General features: G+C 37.7%; 1 protein-coding gene across 7 annotated transcripts in view; it reads right to left on the bottom strand.

Moving 5' to 3' along the window:
* Positions 1–19,719, bottom strand: part of PUM2 (pumilio RNA binding family member 2) — a 69,253-nt gene that overhangs the window by 18,224 nt on the left and 31,310 nt on the right. For 5 of the 7 annotated variants that reach the window (XM_014306743.2, XM_014306744.2, XM_031056444.1 and 2 more), the window contains 7 exons: positions 17,828–18,098; positions 17,439–17,532; positions 15,458–15,583; positions 14,152–14,291; positions 12,335–12,467; positions 5,223–5,366; positions 3,928–4,209 (listed from right to left, as the gene is read on the bottom strand). In XM_014306743.2, the coding sequence (XP_014162218.1) occupies positions 3,928–4,209; positions 5,223–5,366; positions 12,335–12,467; positions 14,152–14,291; positions 15,458–15,583; positions 17,439–17,532; positions 17,828–18,098 (1,190 nt within the window). The remainder of the gene's footprint in view (positions 1–3,927; positions 4,210–5,222; positions 5,367–12,334; positions 12,468–14,151; positions 14,292–15,457; positions 15,584–17,438; positions 17,533–17,827; positions 18,099–19,719) is intronic. The other 2 variants (XM_014306747.2, XM_014306748.2) reach the window with 1 other exon arrangement.

Raw genomic sequence — 19,719 nt, 5'->3', positions numbered from 1 at the left:
AGCAGGGCGATGAGCAGTCTAGGACAAATTAGGAGAACAATAAAAAGTTTTTAGAAATGTTAAATTCTAGTATCTGCTGCATACTAGTGAAGTATTAAATTAGAGTGCTGTTTTAAACATTGAACATTATTATTATCATGAACCAAATGAAGATTATGGATATTTTAATAATGAATATCTTTCCTCAGCTGAATTTGGAAAATTGATTACAACTATTGACTATTTCAACTTAAAAAGGAAAGGTCACAATTTTTACTTCCATCACCTTTGTCCTTTTCAAGTACTTTCCTACTAAAGCTGGCGGCATGGAACAATATAAAGGTCGCCTGAAACTTTCCATTTTTAAGACACTAATTTGTTTTCTCATAACATTAACAACTTGGCTAATATTTTCAGGGCAGGAACTTGCTTGGACAAAATTTTTAACAGAACTTTTGTCTAAATACTGCCATTTCAGAAATACTGGCAAAGAAAGGTGCTTTATCTTTACCAAAACAATCTAGCTACCTCTTTGAGAAGTTGATGCTTTCATGCACTCAGACCAAATATGCCAGCAACAGGAGACCTTTATTTTCACACTCTTAGACTGGACTAAAAATCTTTGCAAAACACAGTTCACCCAAGTTCAGCACAGATCTGCTACAGACTCATAGCTGAAAACTTAAACTCCTGACCATACACAGCACATCTGAGATGGTTGATTAAGGTTGTGCCTGCAATTGAACTTGTGTATCATGTCAAAAACAGACTTTGAAACTGCTGTCCAAGATTCCACCTTGTGTTGGAAAGGCCCATGAGGCAATGAGGAAAGGAAGTTTTCTATTTCAAGTGGCAGGGAGACAAAAGCCAAACACAAGAAGTAGACTAGGGAGAGGGGAAAGAGAAAAAAGGAAACCAGAAGGAAGCGAGAAAGGTAAGACAAAGGAGCCAACAAAGAGACTGCAAGAAAAAGTGGCAAGCACTTTCAGTGGGACTGAGGATGAGAAGAAAGCGGATCTGAAGAAAAGTTAGGCTGAAGAAGGTGTATGTGACTGTGGGGCAAAAAGACTGAATAGTAAGCTGATGATGGGAACATCACACAGTACAAGTAGAAACAGAAACATACTTAGGAGGGAAGCAGGAGATAAATGTTGCCTGGAAACTGGGAAGGAAGACATACTAGAGGAGAAACCAGAAGGAAAAGATACTGGACTAACTATGCAAGGAGACTGAGAATAAGAAACCAGAAGAGCAAATTAAGGCAACAGTTGAAAGAAATCTCAAGCTCTGAGACCAGTTCTATAGGCTCTGGCTCAGTGAACCATATCAATGTTAATACAATGCTACATGATGGACTGCCATTTTCCATCTTTCAGCGTTTCTTATTCGGCTAAATTACTGCAGCTTAACAAGTTACCACAAAGCAGCTGAGCTGCATTTTCACACACAAAACAAGCAAAGCTCATAAAACCCAGAAGATAAGTTGCATTAGCTTACTCCTCTTCCCCCCTCACTATCTAATCCAATTCCTTTACAGTTGTTACAAGCCAGAAGGCGGCATCTGGAAAGCTGCCACAGTTGATCTAATTCTTGGCTACCTGTTAAGCTGCAGTGACTTATCACCATGTACCTAAACCTTTAAAATGGAGTATGAATAACTTTATTATAAAAGAACAGAGACTGTGAGTACATACAGTCATTTATATGGTATGTTTCCTGCTTTCAGCTGTTACTTTGTTCAGTCATTCAAGCTAGAACATGCTCACCTTCACATTTTTTGCAGCTATTTTTGCCCCCTGCAAAAACTGAAAACATAAGGGCAAAATGTGTTTTGCCATCTATCAGTCTTCATGGCTATATTTTAACTGAAATTCAACATTTTCAACACACTGATGGGAGTCACAAAGAAGCTGAAACCATGGCACATAAAAAATTAAACTTTCAATTTGCCTCAATATGCATGAATACCACTTGTTTAAGCGCTCATCTGTGTAACTCAATTCATATATACACACAGGCCAGAATTCTAAAAAAATAAATAAATAATCAGGAAGCATTTTTTAAGTGGCTATTAGGGCAAGTACAATTTATACTTGGCAGAAGGGCACTCTCAATATACTTTTATTCTAATAATACTACTAAAAATATTTCAGGTTTAGATAGCACCTTTCATCAGCACTTCTCAAACTGCAAAAGCATAGGGTTCCTGCTTCCCTGTGTAAACTACCATGCCAATTAAATCACCCTGGATACTGCTCCAAGATTTCAGCATGTGCTCTCTGTGCTGAGGGCTTTGGATAAAGCTCTGTAACTGACCTTTGCTACAAGAAAAAGGCTTAATCTCCTGTGCCAGAAAAAGCTATGCTGATTTTCTTAAGTAGATACACAACTAAAATTTGTGTTCTATGGAGGTTCTTCAGATAATGCAGGATAAAAACTTTTATGACTTATATCTATTCTATCTAGAGACCTTAAATAGTTGCATGGTATTAAATATATATATTTATTATGACTATCTACCACTGTAATGAAACTGTCCCTAGAGTGAAACACAGCTGCTAAGGATTCACTGAAACCTTACAAATAGCTCAGGACAAATTATATTATGTAATATTGGATAGCACAATTTTGTAAATAAAATTACCTTGCTGTAAATTAAGGAAAAATTAGGAAAACCTACACTACTGAATAGCCTCAATTTTTTTTTTTAATTGAACATGGGATGTTTCAGGTCTCCTCTTTAAAATCAAATACTGGACAGGGTCAGTGTAAAAAACTGATTTTGGACTTCCTAGCATTAGTTTTGTTAAAGTAAATAATTTTTCTGATTATTTTATGAAAATTAACACTGAGAAAAAAACTGTGTTGGTATGCAACATATTTGATGTCACTAGTCACACAGTTACCAAAGAACTACCATGATTTAACACTGAAAGGTGTGCTTTTCCTTCTGTTTTTTCTCCCCCATATATTAGGCCATTTTGTAATTTTATAAAAGTTGCTTTCTTTAGCGCTAGTTTTCCTTAATTTTGCAAAGAATTATGTTAGAGTGCATAAAATTCCCCCAATTTCTACCCATTTGCAAGATACGCAAGATCAAACATGCTCCCCTGATTTCATTAAAATAATATTAGTAATAAGAAGCAATTCAGTGCTGTAAACTTAGAGATTAATAGCAAAAGGCGATTTCTTAAAAAATGTTTATCTTGCTTTACTAAAACTGAATTTGAAATATAAAAAACCTACCTTGCATGTTTAAAAACTGTGAATATGAAATTTCTGCTTTAGAGCAGAAATGTGACAGAATGATTTTTTTTTTTTAATGCAAACAAGTTGGTAATATTTAGGAGTATCTGTTGAAATAATTAAAGGCCCCAAACAACGCACAGAACTATTTAGCTTAACTGTATCCAAGATTAAACCTGCTAGAGCTAACAAGGACTATTCTTTAGTATTAGGTATTTTTGTTTTATAAATCCTTAAAAAAAGTTATGGAAACAAGCACTTTGATATTAGATCAAATTTAGAAAGTCATATGCTGTAAGAAAATTAGGAATTTTTCTGATATCATTATTAAAACAAAAGAATGTGTATCTTCACTATCATCAATTGTTACTTTAACCACAGAATGAAGACTTTCTTGAAAACAAAAGCAGCTTACAGAAACAGTAACAAACTTCTGGGGCACAGTTCAGTGATCAGTATGGAAAAGGATTTTGGAGATTCCTGTGACTACAAGATATTGTTCAAAAATGCATCTTCTATACAGAACCCAAGTGAATTTTAAAAACTTCTTTTATTTCTCCCTCTAATTTGCTTTAATCTTATATAACCTATTTTTGCATTCTTTTTAGAAATGTATGTATATATATGATGCCTGATACAGATACAATTTTTTTGCTTAGCACAAAAGTCTCACAGAATGTCCTCACTATATTAACAACCTACCTGATGAGCCAAATCCACCAAGTGCAGAGCCGATAGCTGCTCCTAAAGAGCTGCTACTTCCAAAGCCAAGAGATGTGCTTCCTGGTTGGCCAGGACCATGTGAAAAAAGGGAACTGCTCTGGGAGTTATTGGTCAAAGAGTTACTGCCATAAAATGAATTGGATTGTAGGCTACTATTTGTTTGCTGTTGCTGTTGCTGTGGCTGGGCACCAAGTGGCCGAAATAGACCGTTCGTGGCTCCCGCGAGATTGTTTGCTGTTCCTCCAGCTGAAGCAGCTGCAGCTGTAAAACACACGTTTTCAATCACAATTACTCTCTTGAACATTTCTGACTGAAAATGGATTATTCAGAACTAAATTGTATTTTCTTGAAGCCCTCTTAAAACAAGCAGAAATTCACATATTAAAGGACTAAGAGACTTAATAGTATTATACAATCTTAATTACTCAAGGAAAAAGGGTGAAGACAACACATGTTTTAGGCTAATCAAGGCTGCAGAACTGTTAATGTAATTGAGGGAATTTCCAGTGTAAACATATAAGACATTACTGTTTACTGAACTTTTTATATCCAAAATTGCAGTGGCAGAATTGCAGCTAAGAGTCAAAGACATCTTCAGCTACTGTCAGAAGCAAGTTCTGCACAGAGAAAGAAGCTGATAGATTAACTTAAAATCTAATTTTCTGAACATTAAGTTAATTAATCCAGGGTTAATATTCTAGATTTTAATTTAACAAATGAAATAAATGGTTCAGTAAAGTAATACTAGATCTTACAACTGGTAAAAAAGAAGGAAACTAGAGAGTTTTGATAAAACGAATTCTCCTCTTTTGCTTTCCATTCTATACATAGCTTTCTTGCCACATTTTTCAGGAGAAAAGAAGTATCATGAGAAAAGCATAGCAAGATTCCAGAGCAGTCCATCTTCTGCCAGGCCGAAGCAATGAAATGATGCTACCTAGAGGACACCATTTAGGGGATTGATGAGAAAGAAGTGCATGTTATAATGCATGGGGAGAGGAAGGAGAAAATGTTCCTATCTGACAAGTAACATTTGGAAAAACATGCCTGTGTATGTATGGGAAGAGGACTGTAAATTCCAATTAAAAATGGAAAATCCCATCTGTGAGAAAGAACAGAAGACAGAATAAAAAAGCAAGCATGCACAGTATATCCTCCACAACTAGAAAACTTCACAGATGCACAGAAAAACACGATGTCAAATATTAATCAACATTACTGTTAAGATTCAGTAGAGAAGTGAAAGAAACCTCTGTGCAGGATTAAATAGTTACCTGCTTGTGCTGCGGCAGAACTGATTAGCACAGGAGTTGAGGCCACCAATCTGACTGGTGCGCCAAGGCCAGTTCTCGCTCCAGGGCCTACGACTAAGGCACCAGTCTGATCGTAATAGGCAGTGGGAGCCAGCACCTGGTAACCTGCACCACACAGGAGACAAGGATCAGTGCTACACACAGGCTCACACAGCCAGCATTTCCTCTCTCCTTGAAATATTCTAACCACAAACTACAAACCAGCATTTCTGCCACAGTCTCTGAATATCAGCTGGACATCAAAGCAAACGCAATAAAGATCATAAAATACTGGGAGATAAAATAAGATTTAGAAAGGCTTCAAGTTATTTTTTACAACAAAAATAACTGCTAAGATTAGTAGTCTAAAGTTGAACTTACTGTCAAGGTCAGTTTCTAACACCATAGTGAGAAGGTACAGGTACAACACAACCGGCAGATTTGGACCATTGTCAAATCAATTTCTTTCAGTAGTTTAAAATATTTTTCTCTTGTACTCCTTTGCACATGGAGAAGCTCTTGAGACGAGTACAATTAAAAGGCTAAGCTAAACACAAGTCTGGCAATTCCACACATTGCCTAACCACACCTAAAGTCCATCTGCAAAAAACACATTAGGAAAGGAATGCTGTGTGTGCAGGAGTACCTTGGACCAGCCAGTTTCACAGGAATAAAAAAGACTGTAATCCAAGCATAACACTTCATTCAGTTGACAGTTAAGAACTGGAATTGATGAAGAAAGGGAGGAGGAGTTGAAAAAGGAGAAAAGCAAGCAGTTGGAAAGAATACAGGATACAATATATGAATGAAGAAAAGCAAAAGATCCAAAAGAAAGCCAAGCAAAAAAACCCCTTTATTTAGAACAAGAGCAAGAGAATTAATTTTAAAGCTCTTGACACTTTATCGTGAAGTAGATGAATTGGAATAAGAATTCCTAAAAATGGAAGACAAGCTACAATAATCTAAGAAAGGGTGCTGATATTTAAAACACAACAATTTCTAGTTGTTAGGTTGAGTATTCTTACGAAGCAATGAAACAAAACCCAATGGAATTTCAATATTCCTCCGATGTTCAAATATATACTAACACTATTAAGAAAAAAGACAAGATTGCAAAAGTCACACATCTATTTTTGTACATGTAAGAACAAAGATTTTGCATTCTATTTTAAGTCAGCTGTTCCCATCAGTCGCCTTGTATGTTCAGAACTAGGTCTAGCAGATTTCTCTCTGAAATACATATGGACCTGAACATAACTGGACCTCTGATTTAAGGTGAGTACCACAATCACCAGCCTTCCAAGTCATATTTTCTCATCCTCAATTTCTAGAACATCTCTAATCTCCTCTGCCTAGATACAATCCAAAAAAAGAGCTGGAAACATCATCTGCCTTCTGGCCTGGTGGTTGCAGTGCTCTGCAGGGAAGATGGATACACAGGTCCAAATTCTCACACACTAAGAAAATATGAAGGAGACTCAGGTAGCACTGAACAGGACAAGAGCAATGCAAATCCAGATTTTTAGGTTCAATTCACAGTTCTGGAAGTGAATGCATTATACTCCTTATGAAAAATCATCATTGCTCTAATTCTAAACCTGTTTGTTCTCACTGCTCACTACTCGCTTTGCATTCCAGGCACATCTACCTTCTCTTTCCCACCAACAGCACAAGAAGATAGTTGCCCTCCATATCATTTGTCTGAAAATCTGGCCAGTTAAAACCAACCAAAACAGGTTCTTACACTTGAACTAGATAGAAATACTTTGCTAGAGGTGCCACTGCCTCTTCCACCTACAAAAATGTGCTCTGCTCTACCCCTTCCTACTACTAAGAAAAGTTGCTACATTCCCAAGGTAGGGAAAGGTGACAAACTATTGTCTGTTTTACTGTAGTTCTGCAGATAGCACAAAATATGAGATTAGCGACACAGTACAAAAGCTCATTATAATAACACATGTTCCTGCACACATTAGCAATGTTTAATTACTAGTACCTACATAATTTCTGCTTCTACTCATAGCAGGTTGAACTGATAACAACATGTTGGTTCTGCTGTTTGTTCCTGCTGTATCTTATAAAACCACTCTTTCAGAACCCAGAACTGGGTAATGCTTAGCAGTATTTACTCTGCCCACCTACCCTCTTCAAATGCACAAACCTATGGATAATGCTGTAACTGCTGAAGTATAACTGCATAAAACACCCACTGGTTTTATGTTTACACCCTTCCACTCATCTGAAGCTAACATACCGCTTTTTATATGACTTCAAGCCCACAATGTAAACAAGCCTATTTTCCAATGCAAAATACCTGGAGGGAGGCAGGGGAGATAACTTACACTTTGCATAAATTAAATTTACTAAAATTAATACTAATGCATTATTATCTAATTAATATTAGATTTTCTAAAATAATTTACTCATATGACTGCTAAATTAAAAAACTGAAGAAATTTGCCCTTGCTCTTTACATTACAAGATATCCAAGCCCTCTTGATACTTCCCTACCATTATATGAACTTGTGATCCACCCGCAAACAGCACATTTAAAATAAGTAATGATAAGCAAGGTCAACAGCATCCAGATAGTGCCACAGAAGGTTCAAGATATGAATGAGAACTGATGGGTTCATTTCTGTTCCCAATTTCCGAAATACATTCTGAACCAAAATAGGCCTCAGCTTTCTACTGAAATCTACCACAACAAAGCAACGTAGGACTGGCTATTTGTGAAATTTCTAAAACCTTGCTAAGTGAATCTGCAGCCTCAAAGGTATAAAATTTTTTGCTTTGATATCAAAAATAAAATTTCAGAGACACCATCCAAGATCAAATTAAGTAACTGAAGAAGAGCTCTCACAACAAACGTAGAGGTTCTCCTTTCCTTTCCACTATTCCACAAATTGTGCCTCGTTCCAGAAAGCTGAGCACAAATCTAGAAACTTCCCCTGCCCTCTCTCTTACCAGAGATAAGAGGTGATGACTTGGCAGATCTCCTCCCTAATTCCCTCTCTTCCTGTTTCAGTTTTTATTACCTTCCATCACATCATCATCTCTCCCTGTGGCTGTGCAATTTCCCCTCAAAATTAACAATTATCAATCTTACTTCAGTGCCTTCATATTCAAGTTCTCTGTGGTGTTCCCATGCAGTGAGAAAACTAAAACATACTGTTTCCTGATCATTTCCCAATCACACCTTTTATTTTAGAGTTCAATTGCTCTATCTATACTTACTGTCTCTGTATCAGCATGGAATGTGAAAGTAAACAATCTAGTTTAAAACTATGGTCTTTTGACGAAATGATTTCTAAACGTCTCCAGAAACCAGAGACTCTGAAAAACTTTCTGATTCTTAGCACACAAACCTTGAATATACCTAAAGAATGAGAGGAAACGAAATCTGTTCTCTTGGCTCATGCACCTCATCCTTAGTACTGCCCTTACCCATCCAGCAGTGCAACTTCCCTCAGTGATGACATCCAAATATATGCCAGTTTGTCAGTTGTCTCTACACAGTTTAACAGCTGTGACACTCCTTACTGCCAACTCAATTATCTGCTCCTTTTAAAAATGCCATCCTCTACCCTCCCCAATTCTCTTCGTCCAAACCTGAACCCCTATAACCTTTTGCATGTACTGATGAAGACATGCTCAGCCTTATCTCTGCACATCCTCTCACAAATCAAATTCAGAACTTACTATCCAGCCAGTAACCCATTTATACTTTCTATAACCACTGTAACTTTGCCTATACTGTATATCTGCCACAATGAAATCTGACTTCTATTTCATACTTCCCACTGCAATGTCACACTTCAAATTCCTCTAGGTAATAAAACCAGAAAATGCTATGCCAATGGACAGAAATTGTTGATTTTAATGCTTTTTACTTGGGTGTTTTTTCCCAGACTACTCACTTTACATGTCCACCTGCAAGCCAGATGCACCATGATAGCTTTACTGTGTGAGCCCCATAAAACCAAGTTGTATCTGACCTAGTCAGTGCAGTCAGTGGAGCCTCTGGTGGGATTTGGCTGACCTGCTGTTACAGACATCTATTTCTGGGTAAGCTGAGCAGCTCTGCAGTCCCTTTACAGCAACTGCACAAGGAAGATCTCCACTGACTCCTTAAGACAGCTGAAGTCTCAAGGAGGCTCCTGAAGTCTCAAGGAGGCTCCTGACTTTGGATGATTAAGCCAAGTCCAGAAGCTGCCTGTGATGAGAACTGGTTTTATTGATAAGCAGAATGTATACTAATTGCCCTATGAATTTGGGAATACCCTCTGATACTTTCTTGCACACATATATTAAGGCAGAAACACTCTGTTTTTTAAGAATCTTTGTTATTGAATGACTTGCTCAATTAGGATAGGAAGAATTTAAAATGGTATTGTGTAACTTCAATGCAAAATGCATTTCACATTAAGTGATTTTAAAAAAGAACCTTAAGTTTCACCTTTTACCAGCCTGCCAGTACCCAGAGGGGCCTACAGGAAGGCTGGAAACTTTTTCCAAGAGCATGAAATGATAGAACAGGAGGGAATGGCTTCCAAATGAAAGAGTGCAATTTTGCATTGGATACTAGAAACAAATTCTTTACTGTGAGGGTGGTGAGGCACTGGAACAGTAGCCTATAGAGGTTGTTGCCACCTCACCCCTGGAGGTGTTCAAAACCAGGGCGGATGGGGCTCTGAGAAACCTGGTCTAGTGGAAAGCTCCCTGTCCACAGCAAGGGGTTAGAACGAGATGATCTATAAGGCCCCTTCCAATCCAAACCATTCTATCCTTCTATGATTTCTGAAAGGAGACCTAACAGTACCATTATGTGAAAAGTAACCTGGATTTCAGGCCCCTTCTCTCTGCACACAGAATGAGATAGGTACCTTAAGTGACACAGGAATACATCTCCCTTAACAGCTAACCAAGAAACACCTGAAACATCAAATTTCAAAATAAAGCCATCAAATAGTTGGATAACATAAATTTCATCCAACACAAAGGCTGTGACAAGGAGAAAGCAGCTAAAATAATTTCAAGACAGCAGCATGGACAAGTTGAACAATATATTCTGACTTGCTAGTTCACAGTGAAGCAAACTACAAATATTCTCTCTGTAAAGAGTATTTAAAAGCTTGAAACTCAATTTGGACCTTCATATTCTTGTAAAACATCTTAGTCCATTGAAACATGAATTCCACACGAAATCTTGTTTATTACAGGTGTTGCTCAGTGGTTGCTGTCTGGGATTCACTGAATCACATTTTGGTATCTAGGTATTATTTAGTCATCCAGATTCAATTTTATAGTAAGGTAATAGAAAAAGGCATCTCTGGAGCCAAACTCACTTTATCCTACATCAGGAAACTAAAATAGAGGCAGACAAATCAAGAGTAAAAGTTCCTATTTCTCTTTGCTTATAAATGGAGCCCAAGCATCTCTCTCAAACAGAGACACCAAACCCAGTACCAAGATTCCCACATATTTCGTTTCCTCATTATATATTCTTCTTAACCTAAAAAAGAGGAATCACCAGCACTCCTGAGTCAGTACCAATCCATCTGATGATGACTGAAAAAATATCTTTATATTTTGAGCTCTATTCCTTGTAATAGTGTGGTTGGTAAAGCTTAAGTCAGTTGCATACAATTCCTATTATACAATAGTCTGAAATACATACAGAAGAATGAAGTTCTTCCCTGGCCATCCAGGCTTGAAGCATCAGATGGGATAAAGCAGGAGCCTACAACAGAAACTGAATAAAAAGGCTCCTGCCCTCATGGAAAACCTTTTAGGACTTGTGGAAAAGTCTTCAAGTACCTTCTTCAAAGGACAGGCTCTTGCACTACTGAGGTTATGTATCTGACCACTCAGTATTACTTTCAATCATCCACCTGGGCGGGATTTACGGGTTTTAAGAACTACTCTTAAGACAACTACCACTCCAGATCCAAAGAACTAACAAGTAACCATAAAAAAATGTACACCACACCCCCTCTCAAAAAAAAAAAAAAAAAGGTTATAGCTAAGCCATTGAGGCTTGTGCAAAGATGGTTATAACACCTCTCATATGCCTCAGTGTTTGTACCCTTATCCACTGCTTCGGTGAGGTGCAGAAGTACCACCTGGCAGGTGGCAGGTACCAGGACTGTACTTTGCTGATTCCTCATTTTTAGGAGAAAGATGCTAAAAGCTGAAGATAACTACTGCATGAGAAGAAACAGAAATTGCAGTTATAAAAGAAAACAGACAGGAAAAACACCATAGCCAGTCTGCTCTGCAGCTAGAATCAAAAACGAGCTCATGGGAGGCCAAGTGCACGATGCAGCCCCAGAGCACGTAGCGAACAACTCTGGCTCCAGGCTGCAGGACATCTCACAGTGGTGTCGACCAAGGAGAGAACTTGCACAGGTCAAAGGAATGGATCAACGTGATCTAACTCAACTGTGCAAAAACTTTAACTTTCATAGTGAGGAACGGCCAAGTATACTGAAACTGCTCTTGCTCAGGTAACTGTGCCAAACACTTAGATGTTGAACTTCAACCTAACCACTCCACAACACATGAACCACTTCTCAGGAAGTCAGAAGCCTCGCACACTAGAAGAATGTGAGGCTCCAACATTTGGAGTCCTTCCAAGCATTTTGTGATCTTCAGATATGATCAAGCAGTAATTTTTTTAAATGTCTTAATTTTGGATTCTGAATTTTAGATATTATTATGCCCCCCCAAAAAAGTTATTCTAGCAAAACTTAATACTTCCTGTTGCAGAGGAACCAGAGAACAAATGACTTTTAAGACAGCATGTAGTTGCTTCACTATACATGAAATTACCTTGCAAAAATCTTTATTTCTTGTGCATACATTTGTAACAGCAAACACAGAGAAAATGCTCCAAATAACAAATGCTAGAAGAGCTTCTTGTGCTCTAAAAATACTGCGCCACTATTTTAAACCAATTGAATAACACAAAACTATAAAACTCAATTCTAAGCAGCTTATTGTAAATGAACAGCACTTTGTTCATCTGTTACCTAATAACACCAATATTCTTACTTTCTGTGAGTCTCTTAATCCACTGATAACATACATACCTGGCATGCCTGTAGCAAGACCCTGACCAAAAGCCAAAGCTGGATTTGCAGCTGCTGCAAGTGACTCTGCCTGCTGCCCTTGCTGCCCCTGGTTGGGAGTGAGCGGGCGCTGAGTTGCTCCAGCTCGCAGGACCTGGAAAAGGCCGACACAACACCCCTTCCTTAAAAGGTAAGGAAGCCAATCTATTATGTGCTAACAAAAGTCTAGAACAGTTGCTTTGAGTATCTGATGCCTCTCAGCCCTGATTTTCACTTTCGGAATCCTGCACCTTGTTGGTTTCCAGAATATACACATACAAAGAATAAAAGGTATACCCCATTTTGTTGACCAATGCGACCATAAAATATGTGCCCTGCTCTGGACATCAGGACTCAGGTATGTTCCATCAATGGTAATGAGTATACAGGAAGGCAGAAAATCTGTAAGAGTGATACTTTTTACAACCTACATTATTTATTAACTGAGCACCTGACCTTCCTTGATAAACACATTTGTTGACATTACTTCCAGGCAATTGAATGATGTAAATCTGAGTATTTCAGCACTTGTAGTAACTTGTCTAAATAATTAACACTCCACTGCCAACAGTGCTGTAAATAATGCACCCACTAAGTTTTAAACATTCACATAACACTCCATCACCATGCAATGCAGGCATATTTTATTATGTTCTGACAGCAAATCTCCGGGAATCTGATTGAAAAGCAATCTAAATTCTTGCAACTACTCTATTCCTCTTGGTTAAAATCAGCTTTTTCAGGTTTGAAATAAGGGAGAAATACAACTCATAATATATTCCCACAAAGAACTGTATGTGTTATTTGCATAAATCAGTATTAACTTTATAGAGAAAACAAAAAGAAACTGCAGAGACAATATATATTCAGTTACCAATGCAGGTCACTGATAAAAACAATCAGAAGAAAGAAATATCCACTTGAACATAAAAACAGTGATGAAACCCCTGGAAATAAAAGTATCTCAGACTTCTAAAGTTACATTTCTAAGAATGGCATTGAAATTAACCACACTGCTGGTAAAAAATTTGAAAGGCTTGCATTCATTCAAGTGTAAAGTTATTGTAAAATTTGGGGTTTTCCTTTGTCAAAATTGCCATTCATTTATACTGAAAACTCATACAATAGCTTAAAAATGTATCCAGAGTAACAACAGAAAATTAAGTATTTCTTGAAAAATGCTAAAGAAACTGAATTTTTAACAGATTCTTTTAACAATTGCTTAGTCTTGCTTCACCAGGACAAAAACACTGTACGGCATATGGCGATGCTGCAATACAATTAATGTCACAGAAAAATAAGCTGGGCAATCCTTCCTTCCTGTGAAGCACCAAAACTACTGGTAACACCTTTTTTTCCCTACTTTTCAAAGGGACAGAAAAATGTGTAACATTCAAATTTCCAGTTAGTTAATGAAAACACAGATCTGTTTTTCCCCAAGCTTAAAAGAAACAATATCCTCCTAAAATTACCAGAATGTATCTTTTCATCCCCTTATGTCAGTTTTCTAGATTAAACTTTACATTAATTTACTACACACAGGAAGCATCACCTACACACATAATAGCAACTGGAAGAAAGGAACCATTTTAAATGCTTATTGTTTTAAGAAATGAGACTGTAAAATAACTTTAACATGGTGTGAGACAGTGACAATGAATAAGGAAATTGAGAGTTTTTAACATTCATTTATTATACAATAAAATGCAACATCTGAATGATGTAAAATTTTCTAGCAGCTGACCCTTACACACTGAGATGTTAAGGTAAGGCAGCTCTGCTTTTCATGCTGAACGTACCGGTTGCTGTCCCTGCTGTGCCTGGGAAGCTGCTTGCTGATTTGCTGTGGTATTTGCTGCTGCAGCTTGCTGCTGGAATAAATTGGCTGGATACACCCCCCACGGAACGCCATAATACTGAGGTGGAACCACAGCAGGACCTAAAATCAGAAAGCATGATTATTCCATCTAGTGCAGCTGCTTAAAATACTGTTTGTAGCATCCCTCATTGGTCCATCTTCTCAGTTTCAGAAGAGAAAACAGTATTAAAAAGAAAAAAATCCCACATTAGCTAAAATGACACATGAACACAAATGAGTTAATTTAAAAAATTCACACCAAGCCATATCTTTATGAAAAAATGAACACCCTTGTGAGACTCAGATGACAAAGAAAAACCTTAAAGCATTCAGAGTCTGTGTACCAAAGAACATTCAAAATCAGTTTTCATGGTTGGAAGAAAAGATCATTTCAGAACATCACAGTATGAACAAAATTTATCCTCCTGATAGTGATGTACTGAGATTTTGATAATCTATGACTCCTCCTTTCTGTATGATGCCCTTGCTTATAAACACTATTGCCTGTGCCTCCCCTGCACATACATGATGCACTTCAAAGTGGGCACACTTAACTCTTCCAGTCTATTGTTGAAGAACCTGTAGAAGAATAAGCTCTCTGTATCATATGATTGTACATATAAACCATTATGTATACATGTCTTTTAGTTTTTTCTACTGCCTTCCCTGTGAAACATCATGTGGAAACAAAGGAGTTGTTTGGTTTTTTTTAAATGTTATGCGCAAATCTGAGCACTAGCTAGGACTTGAATACTCAGTCATGGTGTTTCACAGTGATATCTAGTAACTTAAGAGATCTTCCTATGCTTCTCTGTTGTCTGGGCCTTTCAGCACACTGGAGACCATCTTTATTCTCATGCCTCCTGGGAATGAGAAAAGCTAGAATTAGAAAATTAATGCACTGAGTAAAAATATACAAGGAAAGGCTAGCTGTCGCATCTTTTGAAAATAATACATACTGTCAAAGTCAGATTCTCCTTATTAAGGATAAACACTTTTAGAACAGAAAAAAAGCCCTACATTTTGTATACGGAAGTCCAGTGGCAGGAGGAACTTGGAATCCATATATAACAAACTGAAATTCTTTCTATTGTAGTAAGAATTTTCAAAATGGCAGTATTCATTTTTTAACAAGTCTCTCCTTCCTAGAACTACATTTGCAGAGAATAAACAGGACAGATTTCCATTTTTTTTTCTCTTTTTGTTTGGTTGCATTATCGAGACACACACTTCCAGCGTTCAGTTACCTGCTAGGGTAGCTGCTGCAGCTAATCCAGCTGCGGTGTACGGGTCAGTCCCTGGAGGAGCAGCGCTGATAATGTATGGGTTTGGCACAAAAGCAGCTGGGGCCAAGCCTGCGGAGAACACGCCTGCTGCAGTAACAAACAGAGCTTCATTACAGCCAACATTCTTAGCAAGCATCATCATATTCACACCACCCAAATCACACAGCCTATCTGTTAAAATCAGAACTGCTTGTACTTTGGAAGCTCTTAAGACCAGGTACGTAAGTACAGAAATCAACACTTCTATGCCTTCTCATCAGTCCTTTCTTACTAATTCCAAAGCCTAACAGATTTGTTTTGCTTTGTAAGACTCCAAGGAGCTTTATCTCATATGCATCTATCCATCCTTACACAGAAGGGATTATTCAAAGTGGAATTTATCTTGCCCAACTTTAACTATCTGAAAGTTAAACTAATCTTGCAAGGAAATCTGTAGCAGACAAGTCATCTAGTGTGTGAAGTGAATCAGCCAGATGAAATAAACCACCTGCTAGAGACAAAAATCTCTCTTCACTGACAATTAGGAAAAAATTTAACCAGATAGTTTAAGTCAGATACCTAGCTTTTAAACAGCCAGATATGAGATGCTAATCTTACTTCCCAAGAATCCTAATTTGATATAGGAATTGCAATGGAATTCCAACTGCAGAATTGACAGTTGCAGAGACAACTGCAGAAACTCAGCAAACAAAGCATCACAACCCAGAGTTTCCCCAGTCAGTCGGGTTCATGTACTTTATCCAACACTGAGTCAGCAACTGTTGCAGCAAGCAAGGCACATCAAACTATGTCACTCCTTCCAAATACTTCTTGATAAATTTCTATTAATATGCACATGAGAAGAGGCTGCATTTTAAAGAGAAAAATTTCAGCTGACTACTCAGTCAGCACTTCATACAAATTAGGGGCTTCTCCAAAGTTTAGAAGCCAAAGACAGGACCTGTGGACTCACACAAACATCTCAATCTGCCATGCTTCCAGCTCTCAGCCTGTATTTGTAAAGAGCTGCCACTTTTCAATCCCAGCTATAGGCTGCTGATCCCAGTCTAAGCAGACCTCACAACCTACCTAAACAACAAGCTGGTGGGAAAACTTATTTGCAGGAGAGCACGGACACAAGTCACTGGAGATACTTCCTACTTCTGCCTGCCCATCTGATCCTGAGAATCCTTTTTTTCTCAGAGGAAAGTCCAGTGGAGAGGGTAGAAATCTTTAAACCCCAACTACCCCCCTTCCTTAAACAAGGAATTGCTTCCATGTGTGTTCCAACCTCCCTCCCCTAAACACCAACAGCTTCTCCACAGTGGAACATAAAATTGTTGTCACTGAAATGAAGGCTCCTTGTTGAGTTGCAGCACTTGAAGAACTTGGTGTGTTTAACTAACTCACTGAACTAAAGGCACTGAAAAAATGCCTGCTAAAGAATTAGCTCATTAGGGTACCTGCAAGAAGAAACAGCTGTTTAAATGGTGCCATTAACAAGGAAAAATTAAAACTTAATCAACACAACAATATGATTTCAAAATTCTACTGTGCAATGGTTTTTAACTGGATTACTAAAAATATTAAACTGCAATAGAATCTTAGAATTGCATACTGGTTTTTAGTATATAAAGCTAGTTTTTCTATTACTGCTTATAGCAGTAAGCATTTTTAACTTTTACTCCCACCAACATTCAACTGCTATACTACAGAAGCAAAAATACAAGTTTTATTTCTTTGTATACAACTGCCCAAAGGGGGAGATTTACAACAGAAAACATCCACTAAGGACAGTACAGTCATAGACAGTCATTCTGAGCAGTTTTCATGAGAACCATTGCACCAGGCCAAGTGATCAGTATCTATTTGAATGAGAAGACTGGGTTAATTGAAAGGAGTCTATCAAAACAACACACCCACTTTTGCCAGGGACACTTGCTGCATTGTGCAGAAACCTCACCTATGTGTGGCTGCTGAGCTGCAGCCAGTGCGTATTGCTGCTGCTGGGCTGCTGTCAACTGCTGAACAGTCAGAGCATTAGTCCTCTGGAAAAGCTATTGGGAAGGAAAAAAAAGAAAAAAAATATGCATTTCAGTTTTCCAAAGTCAGGGCTATAATATACTTGGATTTGCTTATGGAAAAAAAATATGTCAAACCAAGCTTCCGTAATAGCAAGTTACTAAACTAGAAAATTATGCAACAATATTCTTCTAGATTAATTATACAGTTACTTGCCCTTGACTAAGTCACAGACAAAATAATATTCAATGCACTGCATGTTGAAATGACTGATTATCAAGAGGACAATCAACAACTTAGAGGATCAATTTTTGACAGTCCATTACTAACCTGCTGCTGAGAATTGTAGTCAAAAAGTCCTACAGTAGCTCCTGAAGAGTCCATTTGTACCTGATTGCCAGGATAGTCAAACTGTAGAGAATCCAGACCAACTTGTTCCATGGCATCTAGATTCTGATTTTCTGGATTTGAAAATTCTTCTACCAGAGGCTTGTGGGCTGTAGGATTGGGAAGTGGACCTAATCCTTCTGTGGTGCTGGGATTGGGGCCCAGGCGTTCAGCTACTTCTGTTGGGGAGGCTTGTCGACTTCCAGGGGTACGACTGTTCAGAAGGAATTTAAGACAGATTCTTCAGTCTTAAATAAAGCTGTCCATGGACAGAGTACAGTATTTCTACTTTCAAAGCAGCTCTGAACTCAAGAGACTTTATAAAGGGAAGTGACAGACTAATTTTATCATTTTCAACCAGCATGCACTGATGGCTCAAGATAAAGGATGCATTTAACTCTAAAGCATAATTTTATTTGTTTTTTTGGTAAGTTTAAGATTGACTACAGAGCTCTTCAAATCATTTGTGAGAAAAATAAACTGATTTGTGAGGCTGTTTTGAGTCAAATGGAGTGAACTGTGGTCACCTGCGAATTTTGGGATGTCTCTTTATTGTATTTTGGTAGTGACGTGAAAGGTACTGCAGAGAAATTTAAAAAAAAGAAATGGCGAAGGGCTTTTCATGCCAAAGAACAGAAAGACACAGCAAAATTTCAACTGGAAAAGACAAACATACAATATAGTAACCATTTTTCACATCTGAAAAGCAAGCAATATATTTTTACCTTGAGTAAAATGAACTAATAATCACTTCATTTAGCATGTGACTAAAACATTTCACTTCCTACACAACTCGTTTAATAGACTATACTACAGTGATGACTGGTGGGGAAAAAGAGTTCCCAATATAACCCTGAATAGAACATACAGCATCAAAGATACAGTATGATATATAAAAGCTGAATTGCTTTCTCATCTGACTGGCAGTCTACAGGGGACTTTTTGTACACCTATGAACATCTACAGGCAAACTGATGAGGTGAGATGTCAACAGAGTAACATCCTAAAGAGATTCCCAACACTATTTGGTTAGATTTAGGACACCTTGAGTGGTATCCCACCTTCTGAGGGAGGCCATATTGTTTAGACTATCAATTTTTACTGGCAAAAATCTAAGTTAACTTCTAGGAAAGAGCTGTGTGAGAAAATCTATGATCCACTAACATAACTGTGTTGGCAGAACTTTATGATTATGTGCTGCTTCTCAGGAATTGCAGAACTTCAAGTTGGCTTTACTTGTGAAAACTGGGCTCAAATACAAAATGCCATCTTGCAGGAAGAACCTATGTTTATTCCAGCAGTACAGTGCCAGACCAGTCTGCTGTACTGCTAATTCTAGGTCAGAGACTCAGCCTCACTACTACCTGTTCTGCCTCCTCTTCAGGGCTCCAGAGTCAAAGTATCTATTCCTCATTGAAGCCCATGACTAATGCAAAGAAATCTACTAGCACTTATGTAATGGCTGATAACAACACTTAAGTCTGTACAGCTAGAAATCAGCTTTTTAGGGAGTTTATTGCAGCAACACGGTATGATTTATTACTCTGGACAAAATATGTCAAAGAAAGGAAGAGGTTTTTGACAAGAGGTTTTTTTAATGTAAAAAGCAACCTCATGAGGATTGCATATAACATACTGGCTTACCATCTAAGTATCCTAGCAAGCAACCTTGCTGAAAACTTGAGTTTAAAGCCATTTAATATTCCCTATTTTTCCCAAGTGAAATACAGCATAAACAAAGTGAAGAACAAAAGGAAAAAAGGCAGTTATTTCAGTACATACTTAGTTTAAAAATGCTACAAGTACAATAAAAATACAATGAGGAGGACAGGATG

Source organism: Geospiza fortis, unplaced genomic scaffold (genome assembly GCF_000277835.1).
Source record: "Geospiza fortis unplaced genomic scaffold, GeoFor_1.0 scaffold81, whole genome shotgun sequence".
Lineage (NCBI taxonomy): Eukaryota > Metazoa > Chordata > Aves > Passeriformes > Thraupidae > Geospiza > Geospiza fortis.
This window is presented reverse-complemented; position numbering and strand designations above follow the sequence as displayed.